This window comes from Coturnix japonica, chromosome 22, assembly GCF_054131305.1.
Source record: "Coturnix japonica strain WE chromosome 22, WE-NBRP24, whole genome shotgun sequence".
Classification (NCBI taxonomy): domain Eukaryota; kingdom Metazoa; phylum Chordata; class Aves; order Galliformes; family Phasianidae; genus Coturnix; species Coturnix japonica.
Window position 1 is genome coordinate 10,370,962 of NC_140684.1, and position 19,989 is coordinate 10,390,950.

Here is a 19,989-nt window from a genome sequence, read left to right on the forward strand (position 1 = left end):
AATTTGCAGTGAATTGGTCAGTTCCACATTCAGATGCATCCTGTCTGGTCCCCTGGGTTTGCTTATCACCAGTTGTATTGAGAGTTCCTGGAGTTCACATCACTGTGTGTGGCCAGGCTCACCTCCACTTTGGCTGTGCCATCTGGAGTCAAAGAAATTGTTGGGAACCAGACTGAAACTAATTTTAAATCGCCAGTCTGTGAGGAAAATTTTGCATTGGCTAAACCTCCAAAGGTGTCAAAATTGTCATTTTTGAACTCTTTTCCTGCCATACGCTCAGCAGCAGGCTCTGATCTGTATAGAATGAAGCCCAAGGAAGCCATCCTTCTTCTGAAAGGCGCATTTGTGCGTGGGAGTCAGGACAGGTTGAACTGGAGATCTGATTTAGATGTCTGGTACATGAAGTGCAGTCCTTGTGTAGGTATTTCTGCAGGGAGGGCTTTGCTGGTTTGTGCTGTGAGCAAACTGCTGAATAAAACAAGGAGCTGATTCCCTGTTAGCAGGCTGTAAGTCAGGACTGGCCAGGCATTAAGATTATGGACTTCTAAGCATGAAAGTAATTTTGAGTTCATAACAGAGCGAACGCTGGCATTTATGTTCTTCCAAATGTCAGTGCTTGTTATCGAGAATAGCTTTTGCTTTAATTGCTTTTGCGCTTGGTTTGTGTAGCTGGAGGAAATATTCACCCAGCACGTGGGAGCTGTGCAGCCCTACAGTACAAGGGAGCTCAGGGGGAGGGCTGGGCTGTCCCACAGGAGCCCTCAGGACGAGCACTTCAGAAATGTTCCTTGATGACAGAAACCCTCAAGGACAGAATCACAGAGTCTGGGAAAGCCCTCAAATATCATCCAGTCCAGCGCCCTACCACCAGTTCTGCCCACTGACCACATCCCTCAGCGCCACATCTGCCTTTTCCTTAAACACCCACAGGGATGGTCACCCCCCCCCCCCCCGACCCCATGCAGCCTGTGCCAGTGTCTCACCATTCCTTCTGAGAGGTTTTCCCTCATGCCACCTCGACCCTTCCCTGGTTCTGTCTTCAGCTGAATCAGCTCCATTTCAGAACTCCAGTTAATATTTTCTGTTTAATGAATTTGTTTCAAATGCAAGATCCATTGTGATGTGCTTTTATTCACTCTGAATATTCAGGTGGCTTTTATTTAATGACTATAAGCTGTTTAAAATGCCTTTTCTAGCCCATTTTCATGAAACTCCTTGTTCCTTGAAAATCAGATGCATTCTGTAGACATGTGGGATGCCCACGGGAACAGAAAATAACAATCTGACAAAATAAACACCAAGATAAATAACTTCTTAAGTAAAAGAGAGAGGGTGCGCTGCGCTGCTGAGCAGTAAGGAGTGTCATTCAGCACTCAAGGTGATATCTGGCTTCAGACCAGTGTATGTTGATAGCTTTCAGCAAGATGAGAATAAGCTGGATTTTAGGAAGACCATTTTGAGAAGGCAGACAGAGGGTCTCTTGGACCTGTGTGGGGTTCTGGGCCATGAGCTGGGGGTGATGGCAGCCACTCCAACCATGCCATGGCACCTGGAGCAGAGGCTGCCTGCTGACGTGGGAGCTGCCCTGGGCTTCTGTGGGAGTTTTGCCAGCAGAGGAGGAATAAGATTGCCTGAGCCTGAGGCTCTGCCATAAATACCGAGCTGCTGCTTGCTGAGAATAGCAGCAAAGCAAAGGCAAATGTGTCTGAAGATGTTTCCGGTGCTGTGCCCAGGGCTGGGGCTGTGTTGGCTCAGGACTCTGAAGGGGATGCAGTGCTGTGTGGAGGCTGCAGGGCACAGGGTGACCTCCACACGGGCAGGCCCTAGCCCAGCCGCTCTGCCTGGCCGTGCCCAGGTGCCCCTGCCCAAGCCTCGTGAGCAGGAGGACTTGGGTAGCATACCTGGGGGCTGCCAGCTCACTGCCCACTCCCAGCAAGGACAGCCTGGTTTGAAAGGTGTTCAGTGATGTTTTGTCTGTCAGCTGTGCTGGCCCTGCTTCCCTACCAGCACATTCCCCATTTATTCTGACAGATCACTACGGTGCTGTCAGACCCATGTGCTGCAGGAGCAGCTGGGGAGGTGGGCGGGCGGTGTTGGGCTTCCAGCTCCATTCAGCTGAGTGCTGGCCATGGGGTTGGCACGGGGCACTGTGCTGAGGCTGCAGATTGTGCATCCCTGTTGTGGTCAGGGCAGCCCCAGCCTGCAGGCGGTGTGCAGGGCACCCAAGGCAGCGACCCCTCTGTCGCTTTTCCCTCTGCAGCACTCAACATTGTCACGCAAGTTCGTGGAGGTGATGTCTGAATACAACGCCACGCAGACTGACTACCGGGAGCGCTGCAAGGGCAGGATCCAGCGGCAGCTGGAGATCAGTGAGTAATGCGGGGCTGTGTGCTGCACCGGCTGCTGGGCCATGGCAGGAGCACACCTGAGAAGCCGTGAAACAAACCTGAAAGGAACCCATTTGTTCAGTGGGGAATCATAGCTGACAAGCGTGAACTGCTAATGAAAAGCCTTTACTCCAGAGCCTGCTGCTCACTGAGCTTGCATTCCCAGCACTGGCAGAGCAGTGCGCATGAAGCCCCTGGGGTCAGCAGCCTGCTCCCGTCCTGCACTGCGGTGTTGTGTCCAGCCCCACATCACCACCGACTCTTTGGTTGTTCTGCAGGGGAGGGATTGCAGCTGGGTACGGCCCGTTCAGAGACATTCTAAGAGAGCCCCTGGGCAGTGTGTGGTGGGAGGTGCCATGCCAGACCTCAGCCCTTCCTTGCAGTCTTTCTGTTGGTTTCAGGTGGGCTGGATGCACTCCTGTTCTCCCCTCAATGCGTAGCGTTTGGGCTGGGAGCTCCAGCCAGAGGTGCAGCACCCAGTGTGTGGGTGGAGCTGGCTGTCCTCGTGAGCTTGCCAGGCCAGGGTGGCTGTGCAGTTCCTCCTCTTGGTTTTCTGCTCTCCATCCCATCACTGCCGTCTGTGCTCAGGGAGCTCAGTTCTGCTCCTTGGAGATGGCTGGAGCTGACATAGCCCTGAGTATGGCTACTGGGTCTGTAGCCACTCCCACTGACTCCCGTGTGTTGCTTGCAGCTGGCAGGACCACCACCAGCGAGGAGCTGGAGGACATGCTGGAGAGTGGCAACCCAGCAATCTTCTCCTCTGGGGTAAGTACCACAGGTCAGCCCTGCTCCCAGCCTGCAGCCGTGCCAGCCCCCATCCCTGGGGGAGTTTTCTGGTGGCCCTGCCCCAAGCACTGCCCAACAACAGGGACATGGGCATGTGTAGAGTGTTACTGGGGCCTCTCTGCCCCAGGAGCTGCACTCCTTCCCAGCCTTCCCCTTGTTCCTCCTGGTGCCCCATCCCAGCAGTGAGGGGCTTTGCTGAGCTGTGTGCTGGCCTTGTCTCACCACAGATCATTATGGATTCCAACATCACAAAGCAGGCTCTGAATGAGATCGAGACGCGACACAGTGAGATCATCAAACTGGAGAACAGCATCCGAGAGCTGCATGACATGTTCATGGACATGGCCATGCTGGTGGAGAGCCAGGTAGGGGTGGCTGTGGCTCATGGGGTGCAGTGGGCACAGGGGCGGGCAGCACAGGGTCACCTGCCCCACACAGCCCCCTTCCAGGTGGGCGCTGCAGAGAGAGTGGGGTTCTGTGCGTGGAGTGGGAGGTGTGGGGGTGGCGTAGGAACGCAGCAGGTGTCCGGCATCTGGCTGCACACCAGTCCTTGTCCCTGAAGCCGGGCACCGGCACTGGGGGGTCTGTGTGGGACTGGACCCCACTGCAGAGCCTGGTGAGCCCCAGGCCCATGCTTCCATGTCTCTGCTCACCCCCCTTCTTGCCTGCCATGCTGTCGCGGCCCGAGGAGACATCAGTGCAGGTAAAACCTTGCCTGGCTTTGCCAGTGCTGCATGCTCGGCTCTGCATGTCTGCATTCTGCATGTCTGCGGCTCTTGTGTGGCACTGGGGCCAGCGCAAGGATGTGGGGTGAGGGTGGAGGTCTTTGCATCCTGCCCACAGCACACCCGGCCCTCTGCATCTCTACAGCTCTCCCCCGATGTCTGCAGAGCATTGGGCTGGAGCTGCTAGGCCAGGCCAGGGCAGATTCCCAGGGGCAGGTCACAGGGCAGTGCTGTCTGCCTCTGAGAGGAGGGTATTTATCTTCTGTCTCCCATAACTGGCCCCAGTGTGAGCAGTGTTGATCTGTGCAGGGCTGCCCTCACCTTGTTCAGAGTTGCCAGGTTCTGTGTCCTCACAGTGCCATTACTTTGGGCTCCCTGTGCCTTGTCACCACTGCTGGAAATCCTGTCTGTCCCCACTACATCCTGATTCTCTATGAGGCCTATGGATGGTGAGTCCCCTGTGGTACACACAGGTGGTTGGAGATGAGGAGTGCCCTTTGGGTGACACAGGGCTCCATGACCATTCCTGACCTTGTGTGCTGCCAGTTACCCATGTGGAAGATGTTGGGATTCAAGCCCCTCCTTGCCCCTGGGAAGCACATCATTGACACATGTAGGTGCTGAAGGGTGTGGGTGGGCTGGCGAGTTCCTGCAGTACTCGGTGCTCCAGACTCACCAGCCTCACTCCAGGAGACTGCTCTTCTGCAGGGTGCTCGTGCAGATCAGAGCAGTCATCTGTGCATGCTCATGGCTTTGTGAGCATCCCAGGTGGTGCTGCGGGTGTGTTCTTGGCTTTTGTCCTCTATCCCTCCTGCTTCTGTGGTGTGCAGCACAATATCAGTACACTTCCATGGTTGTGGTGCTCACCTGGGCCATGACTGGTGCAGCCCCTGGGCTGGACCTGGGCTGGGGAGCCCCTTGACCCTTGCTTGCCACTCTGCTGGCCACACACAGAAGTCCCAGCCCTCCCCAATAAAGCCTGTGGTCTGAGCCCAAACCCCAGGGCTGCTTGGGGTGCCCACTCCCCATGTGCCTGCAGCAGGTGGGTGACGGTCCCTTTCTCCTTTGCAGGGCCAGGGATGGACAGGGCGAAGTCTGCACAGCGCGGGGGAGCAGCGGGGAAGGAAGAAGCTCACATCTGCATGCGTGGGCGGGTGGGCTCTGTCCCTGCTCTGCAGGGTGAGATGATAGACCGCATCGAGTACAATGTGGAACACTCTGTGGACTACGTGGAGCGAGCTGTGTCTGACACCAAAAAGGCGGTGAAGTACCAGAGCAAAGCCAGACGGGTGAGTGGTGATATGGGGCATCTGGCAGGGCTGGGCTGAGCACCCAGACATGGGCAGGCAGCACTGGGGGGCAAGGCTGTGGGGCAGGGCTGCCACATGGGGGGAGGAAAAGGGACAGGGTGGACCCCGAGGGCCAGCCTGGCTGTGGACCTAAGGGAGGTGGAGGCAGTGGAGAAAGGTGGTAGAGCTCTGACCCCAAGCATTGCCCTCTTCTCCAAGCTGAAGGGGAGTCGGGCCCCAAGCTGCCGCTCAGAGCCCAGGGGGCAGGGCAGGCCCCAGCACCCAGCACTCACAGCCCCTTCTCCCCTCTCTCCCTGTTGGCACCGGTACACCTGAGCAGAAGAAGATCATGATCATCATCTGCTGCGTGATCCTGGGCATCGTCATCGCCTCCACCTTCGGCGGCATTTTTGGCTAGACTCCCCCACAGGACTGCTTGTGAGTGACGGCCGGAGCTGCGTGTGTTGTGGGGCCAGAGCAAACCATGCAGCCCCGGAGCCCCTCAGCAGCATTTCAGTTTCTAATGCATGGTTGTTTGTGATGCTGTGTGTGCGGTGCGGTGCATCTGTGTGGAGGGAGTGCTGGCCCCGGGGTGCAGATGGGGTGCAGGGGGTGGTGATGGGCGCGAGGGGGACCTTCAGGGCAACCCGAGCTCTCATCACTGCTCAGCCTGGGAGGCTGCCGGGAGCAGGGGAACGGAGGTAACTTTGGGCACCGTGCTGTGCCAGGAGCCTGTTGGTGACACCCAGAGATGAGACCAATACGGGGTGTTATAGGCTCCTCAGGAGCACAGAGCCCAGTCAGCCTCCCCTCAGCTTCTCCCATCACCTCCAGCCAAAGCTCTCATGTCTGTCAGCCGCATCTGTGCTTGCAAACCACTTTCATTAGGCTGCTTCTACTACAGGGCGCTTCCCAGGGCTGTGCTCTGCCAGGCCCTCCATCCCCACCACCCACTGCAGGTGCTCGTTGCTGCTGCTGGGTGTGCTGCTGCTGCCTGTGGGTGCTGCGCGGTGGGTTGCTCTGTTCCAGCCCTGCCCAATGGAGCAGCGTGGGGTGAGGAGCTGCTGCTCAGGTCCGTTGCTGAAGCCTGGGGATGGAAACAGCTCAGTGGGGATGGGCTCAGTGCTGCAGCCCAGCACCGGGCTGGCAGAGCAAAAGGTCACAGGGACTTCTGAGCTCTGGCACATGGTGACCCTGGCTTTTACCACCCCCAGGCCTGGGCTCTGGTTGTCAGAGTTTGGGGATAACTCTTGACACCCACAGCCCTGGTTGGGCTCATTGGGAGCCAGGCTGTGCCCAGCACAGCACCTCCACACAGGGCCCTCAGGCTGGGGGTTGGAGGCAGGAGGGCTTGCTCCTGTCACAGTCCCAGGGAGCAGCCTTTGTTGCATCCACCCCCACAAACTAGGAGCAGCCTTCCTCCTCCTTCTCCTCCTCCTCCGTGCCACCAGCTCCTGAGCAGGGCAGTGCCTGACTGCTCCTTCCAGCTCTGCCACATCTTAGCATCTGCCTGCCACCTGAGCCTGCTGCAGCAGAGGGGTCTGCATTGCCACTGGGCTGTCGTCCCTGTGCTCCTGCCTCAGGACAGTTGCAGGGCTCTGTTCCTCAGGAGGCTGCTGTGCTGTGGCTTGCCCACAAAGTGCCAAAGCACCGTGGAGGAGCTCCAGCAGGGCAGATGCCTGGTGCCAAGCTTGCCGTCATGCACTGGGGCAGAGGTTGGACGTGAGCCCAGGCACTGATAGCAGAAAAGGGGCTCTGGCAGCACACACAGCTACAGGCAGAATGCTGTTTCCCCAATCTAACCAGGGCCAGATGAGTGCACCAGCCTCTGCATTTCCCAAGGGCTGAGGGGTTCAAGCTGCACGGCAGGGTAAGGGCAGGCCTTGCTGGAGCTGAGCCCTGCTCCCACCCACCTCCGTCCTGTCTGGTGCTGCAGTGCTGGCACCAGCCTTGTGCAGCGTGCTCAGATGGAGGGTGCAGGCCATTGGCTATTGCTAGGACACAGCGCTCCCTGCCACCATTACCAAAGGTCCCACCACATGTCCCCTGCTTGCATTTGGCTGTTGATAGGGATTGTGTCCAGCCTGACTCCCCATGCTGCCCAGTCCAAGCCCCCAGCAGTTGTAGCTAGATGTCAGACCATCCAAGACTGGAGCCCCCTTCATTCACAGCCCTGTGGTAACTGGAGTGAGCTCTAGTGCTGCACCCTGCATGGACATGAGGGTCTGGGGCACTGGGATTGTTGCCGGCTGGGTGTGAAGCTCCCCTCCAGGATGGGAGTTGGGCATGGGAACAGCCCTTGCTTTGTAGGCATGTCTGGCCATGGGGGACAGAGCTGGGGCTGATGTGCAAGTGCCTGCTCCTGCAGTTGCACTCTGCCCTGTCGAGCGAGGGAGAGCACCGGGCCCACCATGGGAAGCAATAACACTACTGCTGGTAACGCTGCTCCTAGGCAGGCAGGCAGGCAAGAAAGTTCATCTCAGGCTCCCCCGCAGCAATGCCCACTGCTTGCACAAGGGGATACTTTTCTTCCAACAAGTGGTTCCTCTGGCACAAGTTCACGTGACATCAGGGCTGCAGCCAGCCCCAGTAAAGGCACAGGGCTCAGAGTAGTGCTGGGGGGAACTGACACTTGTTCCTTGTGGGTGCTGCCACTGCCAGCAGCGGAGCCGTGATTCTGCCACTGGCACTTCACAGGGTTCGTGCAGGCAGCAGTGGCTGCAGGCTCTGACATGAGGGAGGCAGAGAAGCACACTGCCATCGCTGCCCCGCAGGCTGTCTCGCACTGCCCTCACTGTGAGAGGAGGGTGTTTTGGTGCAATAATTACCCCTGCACTACGGGAAGCCCTGTTCAGTTCCTTTTTACCTGCCTGTCATTGCATGTACAGACCAAATCACCAACAGTGTAGTTGTGCTTTTGGGGAAACATTTCACTTTTTCTTTCTATCCTCCAACCTCATCCCACTTGTCCTTTGGATTCCACCAACTCTGTTCCAAGTGCCACCTGCCCTCCCAGCGCCGGGAGCATGTCGATGCAGTATTTACGAGCGGTGTGGGGCACACACAGCTTGCACTTGAACTGAGGATTGTTTTGGTTTGGTTTCTTTAAGTTTTGGGGGTTTTTTTTGTTTTTTTTTGTTTTTTTAGTAAGTAATGTACTTGAAGGCTTTCCGAGCCCCCTGTGGAGTTGTACTGTTGCTGTACTGTGAGCTAAGTGTCCTTGTTTTCTATGTGGATCTTGACCCTGGCTTGCTCTGTCTCACTGGGCTGGATGACACTGTATTGTTGCCTCTTATCTCCTTCATCCTTTCCCCTCTTTCCCACTCTGCTGGCCTGCCTTTCTTCTCCCAAAAGCTTTGGGTGCAAAACAGCTTCCCATTTTGTGGAATTTTTATGTAGAATAAACATTTCTAACTGTATAGCTCTGGCTGGCACCTCTGTTCTGTTAAAGGGGAAGGGTGGAGGTGACAGGGAGCAGGGACTTGGGCAGGGAGACTCTAACACCCCCAGAGCAGTAACACAGATGGGTGTTCCTGATGTGAAGAACATGCAAGAGGAGCCACCACAGAAGAGCTCAAGTAACAGTCGTACCCACCTGCCCAGAAGATCTGCACTCATTGGACACACACCTCTAACACTGTCTGGCTACCTCCTTGCATGCGGAGGGGAAGCTGGCAGGGAACCAGCTACTCTATTGCCCACCTCAGTGCTCCCCTGCACTGACATGACACAGGAGACCAGCAAATCTTTAAACTTGTTGACTGTTTAGAGAAGAATCTGCATATAATGTTCTGGGTTTGCCTGAAGCTCCAGATGGCTCAGTGCCCTGTTGAGAATATAAGCAATGTCCTGGCAGACTCCAAGTGGCCAGTATGTGCTGCTCTCCCTTCATGAAGAAAACAGCTGGAAGCTTTGTAGTTAGCAGTTTGGCTGCACCTGAGCCAGACTTTTGCTGAGACAGGTCACTATGGCTCCTGCAAGTCCCAAGCCTAGGAAGCCCATCAGGGCCATCCACAAGAGCCTCACTACAAGAGGCCAACACACAGTCTTCCATGTCAGCAGTGTCCACAGCAATTCAGAACTGAGGGCGGCGCTTCCGACCTGTGTATTTTGTATCTGCCCGCACTTCCCTGGGGAGAAAACCAAAGAGCAATTCAGTGTGATCCACAGGTCACTCTGGGACAGGAAGGGAAGATAGTTCATGGCAGGAGGCCTAAGTGGGTGACGGGCCAGCACTGTCAGCCGCAGCTGAGGCAGGACCCAGCTAAACTTACTTGCCCTGTCGTCGCCTGCGTTCTTTCTTCTCAAGAATCCAGTCCCGGCTTTTCTTCACAGACTTGCCCTTGGCATTTCTGAATCGCACCCTATGGGGAGAGCAGACAGCAGCTAGGGAGGACCTGGGGTGCAGGCACACTTCTGTGCTCCGGAGGATTTCCACAGTCCAGGCCCAGACACTGCTGCAGGAGGGAGGCTGCCACCACTCCTGGCTCTGAGCAGAGACACCTACCCTTCACAGCTGCAGATGGCCAGCACTCCCATGTGCTGTATCTGACACCTGACATGCTGAGCTCTGGGATTTCACAGGCTCAAGCAAAGCCACCATTGTCTGCTCTGCTCTGAATACAGCAAAGGCCCCAGTTTCCCAACAAGTTTTCTGCTCTGCTACAGCCTTACGAGATGAGGTACCCTCTGAACTGAGTGAGCAGAGCACAGCAGTGTAAGAGGCAGGAAAACATGACAACCACTGGCTCCTGGCAGCCACGACGACTTTCCTCTGGTTTTTGATCTCTGTCTCTTCCCACTGGCTGCAGGAGGGGCTCCTCCTTGCAGCACTACCATGGGAAGAGACCTGGCCAGAAGGAAAAAACACCCAAGCTGCTGCTGTGTAATCACAGCAAAAGAAAATTCACTGAGGAAGAAATGGAATATAAGACTTCAGACATAGCTCTCCCATCAAGAAAAGCAATGCTTGGCATAAGCCAGCACTGTAAACAACCCCCCTCCCACCATCACTGGCCTATGCTACAGCACTAAGCACCAGACAGAAGTGCACCTCCAACTAATTGCTCAGTTGCAGTTTCACAGTGAGCATCAAGGACAGTTCCCTGACAGCACTGCAAAGCTCTCTAGTCAAAGCAGCTTCTCCTGCTTATTTCCTGAAGGGCACTGTCATGGTCTTCAGCATGACAGAGCAGTGCCCATCTGGGCTGCAGAGCTGTCCCAGTGCCCCCATTCCCTCCCTCCAGCCGCTTCACGCATGGCAGCACTGCGGTTCTCAGCCAGCAAAACTGAGTGCTTACACCCCCTGGTACTTGGGGACAACTTCACTAAACAGATAATACCTCTCATTGGTGAATTTTGCCTGATGTATCTCTTCTCCATCAGCACACTCAGTACCGAGGCCCTGAAAAACAAAATTGAGACCTTTCATCTGGAGAAGACAGAGCCAACGGTCACTGCCATCTAGTTACAGGGAGCAGTGCTTTATCAGGAGAAGGACTGTGGCAGAAGCAATCTGATCTCCCAGAAATTGTGGCAAAGAAACATGAATAAAGCTGTATCTGCATACATGGGGCTGCCTCCTGCCCATAGCTCTTTCACATCAGCTGGCAGCCATTTCTGCTGCTTGGTTGAGTTCCTTACCTTTGGTAACGTGCCAGATGCCCCAACAAAGAGACAGAGGAAGAACCTGAAAGAACAAGAGTGAGGATTGTGAAGCCAGAAGTCAACACGCAATTCCCAGTTCTGAAGCAAGACTGTCAGCTTTTATAATACAGTCAGATCCAAGCTGTCACCTCCATCCAGGACTGTATCCTGGGAGAAAGGAAGCAGCTCACAATAATAGCTGCTTAAGTTATGTGTATGCTATATGCCCATAAACACAGAGATACAGGACTCACTTTTTGGCTTTGGCACTGTTGGGGTAGTCTACGACCATTCCACCAGTAAAGCCAGCTCTCATGGCTTGGGCTGTGATGAGCTCCAGCTGAAAAAGGTGCATGAACAAAAGACATTTATTTAGCAGTCATCACCAGTGATGCCCAGCCCTGTATGGTCAAACACAGCTGACTGTGTGTGCCAAAAACAGGTCAGCCCTGCTCCTGTTAAATCCTGTCCCAAGCACTCTGCTCTGTGGTAGAATCCAAACAAATGCCTGCAGCATTTCCTTAGTTCCCCCTGCTCTGCAGCCTACCCTGGAAGAGCAGACTCTCAGAGAGGGATACAGGGAGGGATTTTCCAGCCCTGGGAAACTACAGTACAGCACCAATGACTACAGCCCAGTCTTCAAACCCATCACACAAAGAAACACAGCACAGCAGCTGTAGATCACATCCTGTGAATTCCTTGGATTTTAAGGCTCAGCCCAAGACCAACTGTGAACAGGGGAAAGGACGTAAGGCATTCTCCTTATTGTTTGGTTTTTTTCCCCTCTAGTTCTTACAGAACTTTACAGGTAGGAAGAAGGATGTAGACTAAGACCCACTGTGGAAAAACACAATGCATACTGAGCCTTAAACATGCATTAGCTTCTCTGCTGTACCTGTTCTGAGTTCTCAGGGTACAGCTGCAGCACAGCTCGGGATCCTCGGGCCTACGGGAAATCAGGTTAGTCACAAGCATGGCTTAGAACAGGCTTCCCCTCTTGTTGTCCAGTCCGCACCCCCAGGAAGGTCCCTGGAGAACTTTCCCAGGAGAGCAGCTCCAATGGAAGAGCTGGAGTCGCCAGAGCACAGCAAGGCACAGGGCTAGCAGCAGGGACTGCAAGACAGCCACTGTGCAAACAGGGAAGCGGTTAAGAAATAGGTGCTGTAGCTAATACTACATTTCAGTTACTCAGAGTCTTGCTACAAGGCACAGGAGGGGATACCAAAATGGGCTGAGGGCTGAATGAGAGCATGACACTTACCAAGGCAGTATAAAGAGTTGAAAAGAACCGATAAAGGCGTTTTGGAGGACTGTGTGACTTCTTGTCAGCATTACAAAGCCACTGCACTGCAGAAATACTGCAAAAGAAATCAAAATCCAAAGGACACTGAGCCATCATCCCACCTCCCTTTGAGCGCTCTTTTAGTACTGAGCATGTGCTTAGCTTCAGAGAAAATTATTCATTTTTCTCCATATAACCTTGCCTTGTTTTGCAGTAAGGGCACTACAGAGACTCACTAAGTCATGCCACAAGCCAACCTGGTGCAGCAGTTACTCAAGCACAACAGGAACATCAGACCTCTCCTCTAAGCCGTGCACTCCAATAATAAAGTGCTTCGTTGTGGCCATTGCATAGCTCATAAGCAGCCACACAGGTTTTGCCAGTGACCCAGGCACAAAGCTTAGTAACAGAGAGCCCCTGCTCCTTCCCAGTTATTCTAAAAAGCATTCTCTAACAAAGCCCCCAAACCAACCAGTGAACCTTCACTCAGCTGTGAGGCCAGTCCCTCCATCAATACTGAAATGCTTTGGTGCGCATCTCAACTCACCTGGAAGTACACAGCCTTTCCTTTATCCAGCCCGATCATCCTCCTGCCACAAAAACGTCAGACAGCCCAAAGAGCTGCAGACTGCTCGTACCAGCAGGGAGAGCCACGCTCCCCTTTTACACAACACGAGCACACTGTACACACTGTACACACTGCAGAAGGCAACTGTTACACGGAGTATCAGGAGAGCTCGATCAGGGGCTCAGACTCACCTGATGCAGCCATCAAACGATCCGGGCCTAAAGGGGACGCCATGGCCCATATCTGCGAGGAGCAGGTCTCCTTCCACCTCCCTCTCCACAGCCACATCTGTGCGGGGATTGCGGGGCTCAGCGCGGGGCTCAGCGCTCCCTGCAGAGCGAGGGGCGCGGCGGGACGCTCACACTCACCCAACATGGCGCGGCTGATGTCCAGCCCGACCCAGCAGTGCCCCTCGTCGGAGATGTGCTCCCCGCTCAGCCCGGAGCCGCAGCTGCAGACGGGAGGGGACGGTTCACGGCGTCCTCGTGGGACTCTTCCCCCCCCCCCGCCCGTGGCGCCCCCGTGGCCGCTCACCCCACGTCCAGCAGGAGGCACGGCCGCCCCTCGGGCAGCGCCAGCAGCTCCACGGCCCGCGCCGCCATCTGCGCCTGGATCTCGGCCACGCGGGAGCTGCGGGAGGAAGGCGGCGGGTCAGAGCGGCACTAAGGCAACGGGCCCCCGGCCCCCGACCCGCCGTACTTCTGAGTGTACTTCCGCGCCTCCGTCTCATCGTAGAACTGCAACGACAGAAGGAGCGGGGGAGCGAGGCGTGAGCGCGGCCCCGACTCGGACAGCACGGACAGCACGGACGGCACAGACAGCTCGTACAGCTCGGACGGCACAGACAGCTCGGACAGCCCAGCCCGCCCCTCCCCTCCCCGCTCCGCCCGTCCCGTCCCGTCCCGTCCCGTCCCGTCCCGCTCCGCCCGCACCAGCTCTGGGGGCCCGCGATGCTCCGGCCGCCGCCCGCTGCCCGCCATGCTGCAAGGTGACGTCACCACCGGACACCACGTGCACGCCGAGTGACCGAGCAGCTCCAGAGTGACGTCACGGTCCGTCGCGTCCAAGTGACGTAACGCCGCGGGCAAGATGGCGGCGCCCTGTCGCTGAGCGATGGGTCGGTTGGCGCTGGGCCTGCGGCGCCTCCTGCTCCCGGGACCGGGGCTGGGCGCGGCCCCGCGCTGCGGCGGCAGCTCCGGGAGCGGCGAGGCCCCGCGCCGCACGCTGTACGAGGTGCTGGGCGTCCCGCCCACCGCCACGGCGGCGCAGATCAAGGCGGCGTATTACCAGCAGTCCTTCCGCTTCCACCCGGACCGCAACGCGGGCAGCGCGGCCGCCGCGGAGCGATTCGCCGCCGTGAGCGAGGCCTACCGCGTGCTGGGCAGCGCCGCGCTGCGCCGCAAGTACGACCGGGGCGCCCTGAGCCGCGACGAGCTGAGCGGCGCCCCCCGACCTTCGGGCCGCGATCCCGCGCCGCCGCCCCCCGCCCGCAGCGCCGCCGCCCGCGGTCACAGCGCGACGCCGCCCTTCGACTTCGACGCGTTCTACCGCGCGCACTACGGGGCGCAGCTGCAGCGGGAGCGGGCGCTGCGGGAGCGGCGGGAGCGGCTGCGCCTGTTCCGGGAGGAGACCGCGGCCCAGGGACGACTGCGGCTCCTGACGGAGCTCACGGCCGGGCTGCTCGTCGTTCTGGGCTTCGCGATGCTCTACGGCTTCAAGTAGCGGCGGCCCGACACGGTGCTGGCGGCCCTGGGACGGTGCGGGATCCGTGCGGGATCGGTACAAGGCCTCAGCGTCGCTTCTGGAGCCGCGTGTGCCCGCAGCGTGGCCGTGTGTTACCGCACCCACAGCAGCGCTGCCGTGAGCCCCTTCTGTCTGCAGACCCCACACGAGGCGCCCGGCAGGGACACGGGCTCCACTTTGTGACCTCCGACATCTCCTCCATTGGCACCGCGCTGTGACTCCGCTGGGAACCACATTTCTGTTCTGCTGAGCCGTGATTAAATAGTTACCAACTGTTTGTGTGCTGCACGTGTTCCTGGAGATGCTCTCGCTGATGTTAAGTAATGTCTCTCTGTGGGTTCCATTAATCCCAAGCTTGCCGCCTTTGTGCTGTCACCCTTAGTGCATTTTTGGAGCGTTGGTCTCCAAACTGCACCATGACCCTGTGTCCCTGCGTGGGCCCTGCCTCACGCTGTGCTGAGCACACACCTCTCAGTTCCAGCAGTCTGAAAGAATGGAATGTGGGCCCTGGCTGCCTGTGTTCCCACCATCACCTGGAGGTGCTGCCCCAGGCACCTCACTGTAGAGCAGCCCGCCTTGGCGAGGCCTTACTGGGAGCTTTGCACAAGACTGTCTCGTACAGCCATTGTGGCTGGGAGCGGTACACGTTTGTCAGTGGCATTATTTGTGTTTGACGTGCCTCTAAGCACCTTTTGCACATAGGAGTATTTGACTAATTAAGTACTGAAGTGATTCAGGAACTGAAGAAGATTGTATCTAAGAGTGCCTGTCTTGGGTGAAGGTTTCATCTCTGCCACGTGGTACTGCTGGCAGAGAGAGAAGCTTGCTGGAGCCCTGTGTTGCAACACCTGGAGTGCCAAGGATGACATCTGTGGTACTTTGCACTGTGTTTGCTGGGTTGGACTGTGTGAAAACCATGCCCTTCCCTCGCTGCTGTGACACAGGGTTGTGATTTCTCCTAATACAAACCAAAGCAAACACCTCATGTTTTTCAGTGGTGGAATTCTGTGATACTGAGCTGAGCCCAAGGCAGTGGCAGGGCAGAGTGCAGTGTGTACTGGTAGGTGGTACATGCTGCTACAGGAGAGTCTCCTGTCTCTTCTGGAAAGTATTGTACCACTTCCAGCTGCAGAGGCTGCTGTGTGTTTGGGCACATTTAGTGCAGGAGAAGAGAGGGCTTTCCAGGATCCTCTGTTGTTGTTGTTGAGATTATAGTCCTGAAATGTTGGTATGTGAAGAGCTGGGGGAGCCTGGCATTCAAAAGCACTGGTTATAGAGTGGGAACATCTAGAGCAGTGGCTCTGTGCCAGCACACCCATGTACTTTCGTGCTGTAAGCCATGTCCCTTACTGCCCCCAGAGGTGGCTTCCCAGGAAGAGCTTGGCCAGCAGCATTCTCTCACAGGCTGGAAGAGCTCTGTGCAGCCATGAGAAGCAGTGGGTACCGTACAGGAGCATCTCTAGTTCCTGGTTTTGTGATTTGCTGTTTTTTAAGGCTGTTGTGCCAAACACAAGTTGTCTTCTGTGTTGATCTCTCTGTATGTGCTGCTCTGTATGGCTCAGGCCATACATGGGTCGGATGTAGTGCAGCCTGGAGCAGGAGAAGCTGAGCGCTGTGCTCCTGGCACTGCTCTGGTCCCTGGGACTGGGACAGGGAAGCTCCCGTGAGACATCTGGCTTTCCCAATCTGTGCCTGTGTCTGAAATCAAGGCACTAAAGCTGGGCTCATCAATGTGCCTTACCATGGTGGTGAGGGTCATTCATATTTCTGGTTCTTCCTGTTCCTCTTCAGATCTCTGTGACACATCCTGAGCATTAAAATTATCCATCAATAAACTAGTGATGAACTGACATGTCTTTCTTTTGACGGGCTTGAGTGGTAAATATTCTTTGTACATGCTGGAAAATGGAGGGTGGGAGGTGGGTTGGTGTTCACTCAGTGACCACAGTAGCCTGAAGACGATGCTTGTGGGAGGGTGCCTTTTTTACCCTGAGACCCATTGAAGAGGCTGGACATGCAGCTGCAGTCACTGGGAGTGGGTGGGGTGGCTTCTGTAGGCAGACTTCACTCCTGCTGCTACAAACCCACTCAGTGCTGCCGCTGGAGTACAAGGGCAGTACAAGGGCTGTGCTGTGACATCTGGGAGAGCTGAGCAAATGCTCCGCTGTGCTGCTGGGTTTGGTCAGAGGAGGGGAAGCGCGGCATGCAGAGTATGGGGGGGGTTCTTCCCATTAGCTGGTATAGTGCTATTTTTTGCTACTCTGTATAGAGTGTGCACTTCCATTACAATGAGACACTGTAACACCCCAAAAGTAACATCCCTGTGTCTGCATGTTACCAGCTCTGTATTAACAGGAAGAAAAGTATCACCTCTGTGTTGCTCAGGCGGAGCGGTCAGCTGCTGCGGGACAGACGGCAGGAAATCAGGTGCCTGGAAGTTGGAGCTCGCCCAGATTCACAGACCAGCTGCCAGCTCCCAGCACACCCCGACACCTGCAGCCAGAGGGGGCACCGGGGCTCACGAGCTGCCTGCAGTGCTGGCTGCCCTCCCCCAGCCCAGTCATGGGCTGCTCTCCCTGGCTGTGGATGAGTGGTGTGCGGTTGTAGGGGCTCCGTGTCTCCTCAGGACCTCATCCACCATCTGGAGAAGCTGGGAAGGAACAGGCACCTGCCTGTGGGCAGAGCCAGAGGGAGCTGCAGGCTGGGTGAGCAGGGCCTGAGCAGCAGCAAGGGGACTGTGGGACCCTGGGACAGCCCCAGCCCTGCTTTGCTCTGGGCTCCCTAGACAGAGTGCTGCCCCCAGCCCTGCTGCAGTGGGTCCTGGTACAAGGTCCCAGGACAGAGCTGCACGGTTGGCAGCATCCGTGGACCTGTGGGCCCACTCACTTCCCATTCACAGCATGCCCTGCAGCACACCTCTGTTAATAGAGTTCTCCATTAACAGCCTTGCCTGTGTCAGCCCTGCCACACAGGGAGACCCAGGGCGGATACTGTGCCACATCACCACTGCTGCTGGCAGCCCCACCCCAGGGATTTTATCCCCTGCAGAGCAGCTTTGTGGTATGCAGGGTTTCCAGGCACCCACCTGCACTGGGGCGCTCCTCTGCCTGCCCATGGCTACTGCCTGCCTACCAGGCCCAAATGCACCAGGCTGGGGCAGCCAGCTCTACCAAGCGTAGTTGTGCAGTCCCACCGCTCACGAGTCAGGCAGGGATCCAGAGGGGCTGCTATTGCCATGTGTGGGGTTGAGCTGGGGGGCTACACTTGGTGCCTGGCCTGGGGGGAACTGCACTCCTCATGCCCACGGGTTCTGTGCCCACCCTGGAGCAGCCCTCGCCATCCCCGGGCACACCCCAGCCCAGGGATGTCCCCAAACCAGGGGACCACCTCTGCCTGCTCCATCCATCTGCTCACATCCAGGCCAACGCGGTGTGGAACACAGCCTTTATTTGGGGAGTGCACAGCGGGCCGTGCTCCCGGACCTTCTTCCCCACTGCCTCCACCCCCCCGGGCCCACCGACCCACCTTCTCCCACCCTCCCGCAGCGGATGCAGCCACTTCTTCCCCGAACGCGGCAGGTCCCGGAGTTCCGCGCCCGCCCTTCCCCGGCCCCGGCCCTCTACGGCTGCAGCGGCTCCGGCTCCCGGCGGCGGATGGGCCGGGGGCTGAGCGGTGCCGCTTGCGGGGCGGGGGGCGGCTGTCCCAGGGCCGGGAGACGGTGCTTGGGCGGCACGGCGAAGGGTACAACGGCCGCCGCGGGGACGAGGACGGCGGGCACGAAGCCGCAGCGCAGCTGCAGGGCTTTGGGAGAGGCCGCGCCGTGGCCCGACGCCGGGTTGAGCCCCTGGGGCTCCTCCGCAGAGTCTCGGCCCCTCTGCAGCAGCTCCTGCAGCTTCTCCAGCTGCGTCCGAGACACGTGGAAGCGCGCGCGGCTCCGGCAGAAGGACTCGAGGAAGACATCGAGGGGCACCTCGTGCGCCAGGAACCGCTGCATCTGCTCCTGCGGGACGGGCAGCGAGGGGGCGTCGGGCAGAGCGCTGCACGGCCGAGGTCCCCCCGTATCCCCGAGTCCCGCGCTGTCCCTCGGTGCCCCGCACACGGCCGGGCACGGCGCGGAGCTCTCACCCGCCTCCGGTTCACCCCCGCTCACCTCCGCCTCCGCTTCGGACGCGTCCAGCGCGGCTCGGAGCCGGTCCAGGGCACGCTGCGGGCCGCACTCCTCCAGGTACGTCTCTGTGCGGGGACAGTGCGGCGCTGCCGGGAACCTCCCCTCCCGGGTTCCCCCCTCCCGGCACGACGGACGCTTCCCTCGCCGGGAAGCCCCGCACTCTCCCGTCGCTCCGCACTCACCCAGGCGCCGCAGCTTGGCCCGGCACGCCTCGCGCACCTCGCGCAGCTCCTGGTATTTGATGGCCAGGGCCGCCTTCCCGTCCTCCAGCCGCGGCCGCAGCGCCAGGTTGTCCCGGGCCAGCGCGCTGTTGGCCGCCAGCCGCTCCTCCCGCTCCCGCTGCAGCGCCTGGAACTGCGGCGCCGGGCGGTGAGCGGCGCGGAGCGCCCATAGCACCGCATCGCATCGTACCGCATCGTACCGCATCACACCGCATCGCACCGAACAGCATCACACCGCATCACACAGCAACGCATCGCACCGCATCACACAGCACCACATCGCACCGCATCCCGGCCCGGCCCTACCTTCTTGCTAAGGCGGACGGCGCGCTGCAGCCGGGGCTCGTCCTGCAGCAGCGCCCGCAGCTGCCCCGTGCTCAGCGCCCCGAAGCAGCGCGGGGCCCCGGGAGGCGCCGGGGGCCGGGCCATGGGCCGGGCACGGCCGGAGCCCCCCCACCGCCGCCGCCGCCAGCACCGGGAGCCGCAGCCCCGCGCCCGGCCCCGCCGCACCGCCCCGCCCCGCAGCCTTAAAGGGGCCGCCGGCGAGCGCGGGGCCGTGCTCGGCTGTGCTCGTTCTGCAGCGCATCCTGAGTCGAGCCTGCATTGCACCTGCTGTGTGCATCTGCACCTGCTGGATGCAACCCACACCGCACCTGCTGTGTGCATCCTGCACTGCTCCCACTGTGTGCAGGCTGCAGCACTAAATTCTACATATTATGAGCACCACTACATCACATGGTGTGGGTCTCGCACTGCAGTGTTCAGCATCCTACACCACACTGCACCCCATAGAGCACTATGCTGTGCACATCCTGCTTCAGTGTGTTGGCCCGTATTGCGCTTGTACATTCTGTGCACATTCTGGCACTGAGGACATTCCTGGCTGCTTTGCTGCCTGTTGCTGTCCTCAGCATGCTCAGGGCTCAGGCCTCTGCTCCTGCTGAAGCTGCAAGAAGCATCCCTGCACCCCAAGGTGCCACCAGCAACTCAGTAGGAAACAGGCGCCGAGTGCTGCACCCTCAGGGTTCTCCTGCCTGGCTGGTGCTGAGGGAGTAAACAGTTACAGGTCTGTTCTCTCAGTGCAACTAGTTTTAATTACCTTACATCCCTTTTAATTAGCTTACATCCCTTCCCGTGAGAAACACGTGGGGCCTTTCCCCCACTGAGCCCCATT

The 19,989-nt window shown here is 58.1% G+C and overlaps 4 protein-coding genes across 7 annotated transcripts in view; 2 read left to right on the top strand and 2 right to left on the bottom strand.

The window, feature by feature from the left end:
* STX1A (syntaxin 1A) overlaps positions 1–8,606 on the top strand; it is a 32,567-nt gene extending 23,961 nt beyond the window's left edge. The window contains exons 6-10 of one of the 2 annotated variants that reach the window (XR_014936608.1): positions 2,261–2,369; positions 3,079–3,152; positions 3,401–3,538; positions 4,970–5,187; positions 5,528–8,606. Coding sequence is in view for 1 of the 2 variants with exons in the window: in XM_015880922.3 (XP_015736408.2) it covers positions 2,261–2,369; positions 3,079–3,152; positions 3,401–3,538; positions 5,077–5,187; positions 5,528–5,605 (510 nt within the window). In the remaining variant the exon portion in view is untranslated. The remainder of the gene's footprint in view (positions 1–2,260; positions 2,370–3,078; positions 3,153–3,400; positions 3,539–4,969; positions 5,188–5,527) is intronic. The other variant, XM_015880922.3, reaches the window with a different exon arrangement.
* A 323-nt stretch (positions 8,607–8,929) lies between these two features.
* Positions 8,930–13,682, bottom strand: BUD23 (BUD23 rRNA methyltransferase and ribosome maturation factor). Of its 3 annotated transcripts, XR_014936609.1 has the most exons (13): positions 13,616–13,682; positions 13,383–13,420; positions 13,218–13,313; positions 13,052–13,134; positions 12,875–12,971; positions 12,663–12,705; positions 12,095–12,191; positions 11,729–11,779; positions 11,088–11,173; positions 10,831–10,876; positions 10,530–10,591; positions 9,462–9,551; positions 8,930–9,317 (listed from the first exon to the last, which is right to left on the bottom strand). XR_014936609.1 is itself a non-coding variant. In XM_015880924.3 (12 exons), the coding sequence occupies exons 1-12, from the start codon at positions 13,661–13,663 to the stop codon at positions 9,263–9,265; spliced, it is 849 nt and encodes a 282-aa protein (XP_015736410.2). In that variant the 5' UTR covers positions 13,664–13,682; the 3' UTR covers positions 8,930–9,262. The 3 variants fall into 3 exon arrangements, 2 of the variants coding, with proteins under 2 accessions (XP_015736410.2, XP_015736411.2); XM_015880924.3 differs by lacking the exon at positions 12,663–12,705; XM_015880925.3 differs by lacking the exons at positions 12,663–12,705; positions 13,383–13,420.
* A 26-nt stretch (positions 13,683–13,708) lies between these two features.
* Positions 13,709–16,276, top strand: DNAJC30 (DnaJ heat shock protein family (Hsp40) member C30). Its single transcript, XM_015880926.3, has one exon. It carries the CDS (start codon positions 13,797–13,799, stop codon positions 14,403–14,405), a length of 609 nt encoding a protein of 202 aa, XP_015736412.2. The 5' UTR covers positions 13,709–13,796; the 3' UTR covers positions 14,406–16,276.
* A 1,577-nt stretch (positions 16,277–17,853) lies between these two features.
* VPS37D (VPS37D subunit of ESCRT-I) lies at positions 17,854–19,335 on the bottom strand. The gene is made up of 4 exons (XM_015880440.3): positions 19,122–19,335; positions 18,777–18,948; positions 18,577–18,659; positions 17,854–18,426 (listed from the first exon to the last, which is right to left on the bottom strand). The coding sequence occupies exons 1-4, from the start codon at positions 19,242–19,244 to the stop codon at positions 18,046–18,048; spliced, it is 759 nt and encodes a 252-aa protein (XP_015735926.1). The 5' UTR covers positions 19,245–19,335; the 3' UTR covers positions 17,854–18,045.
* Positions 19,336–19,989: the final 654 nt, after the last annotated feature.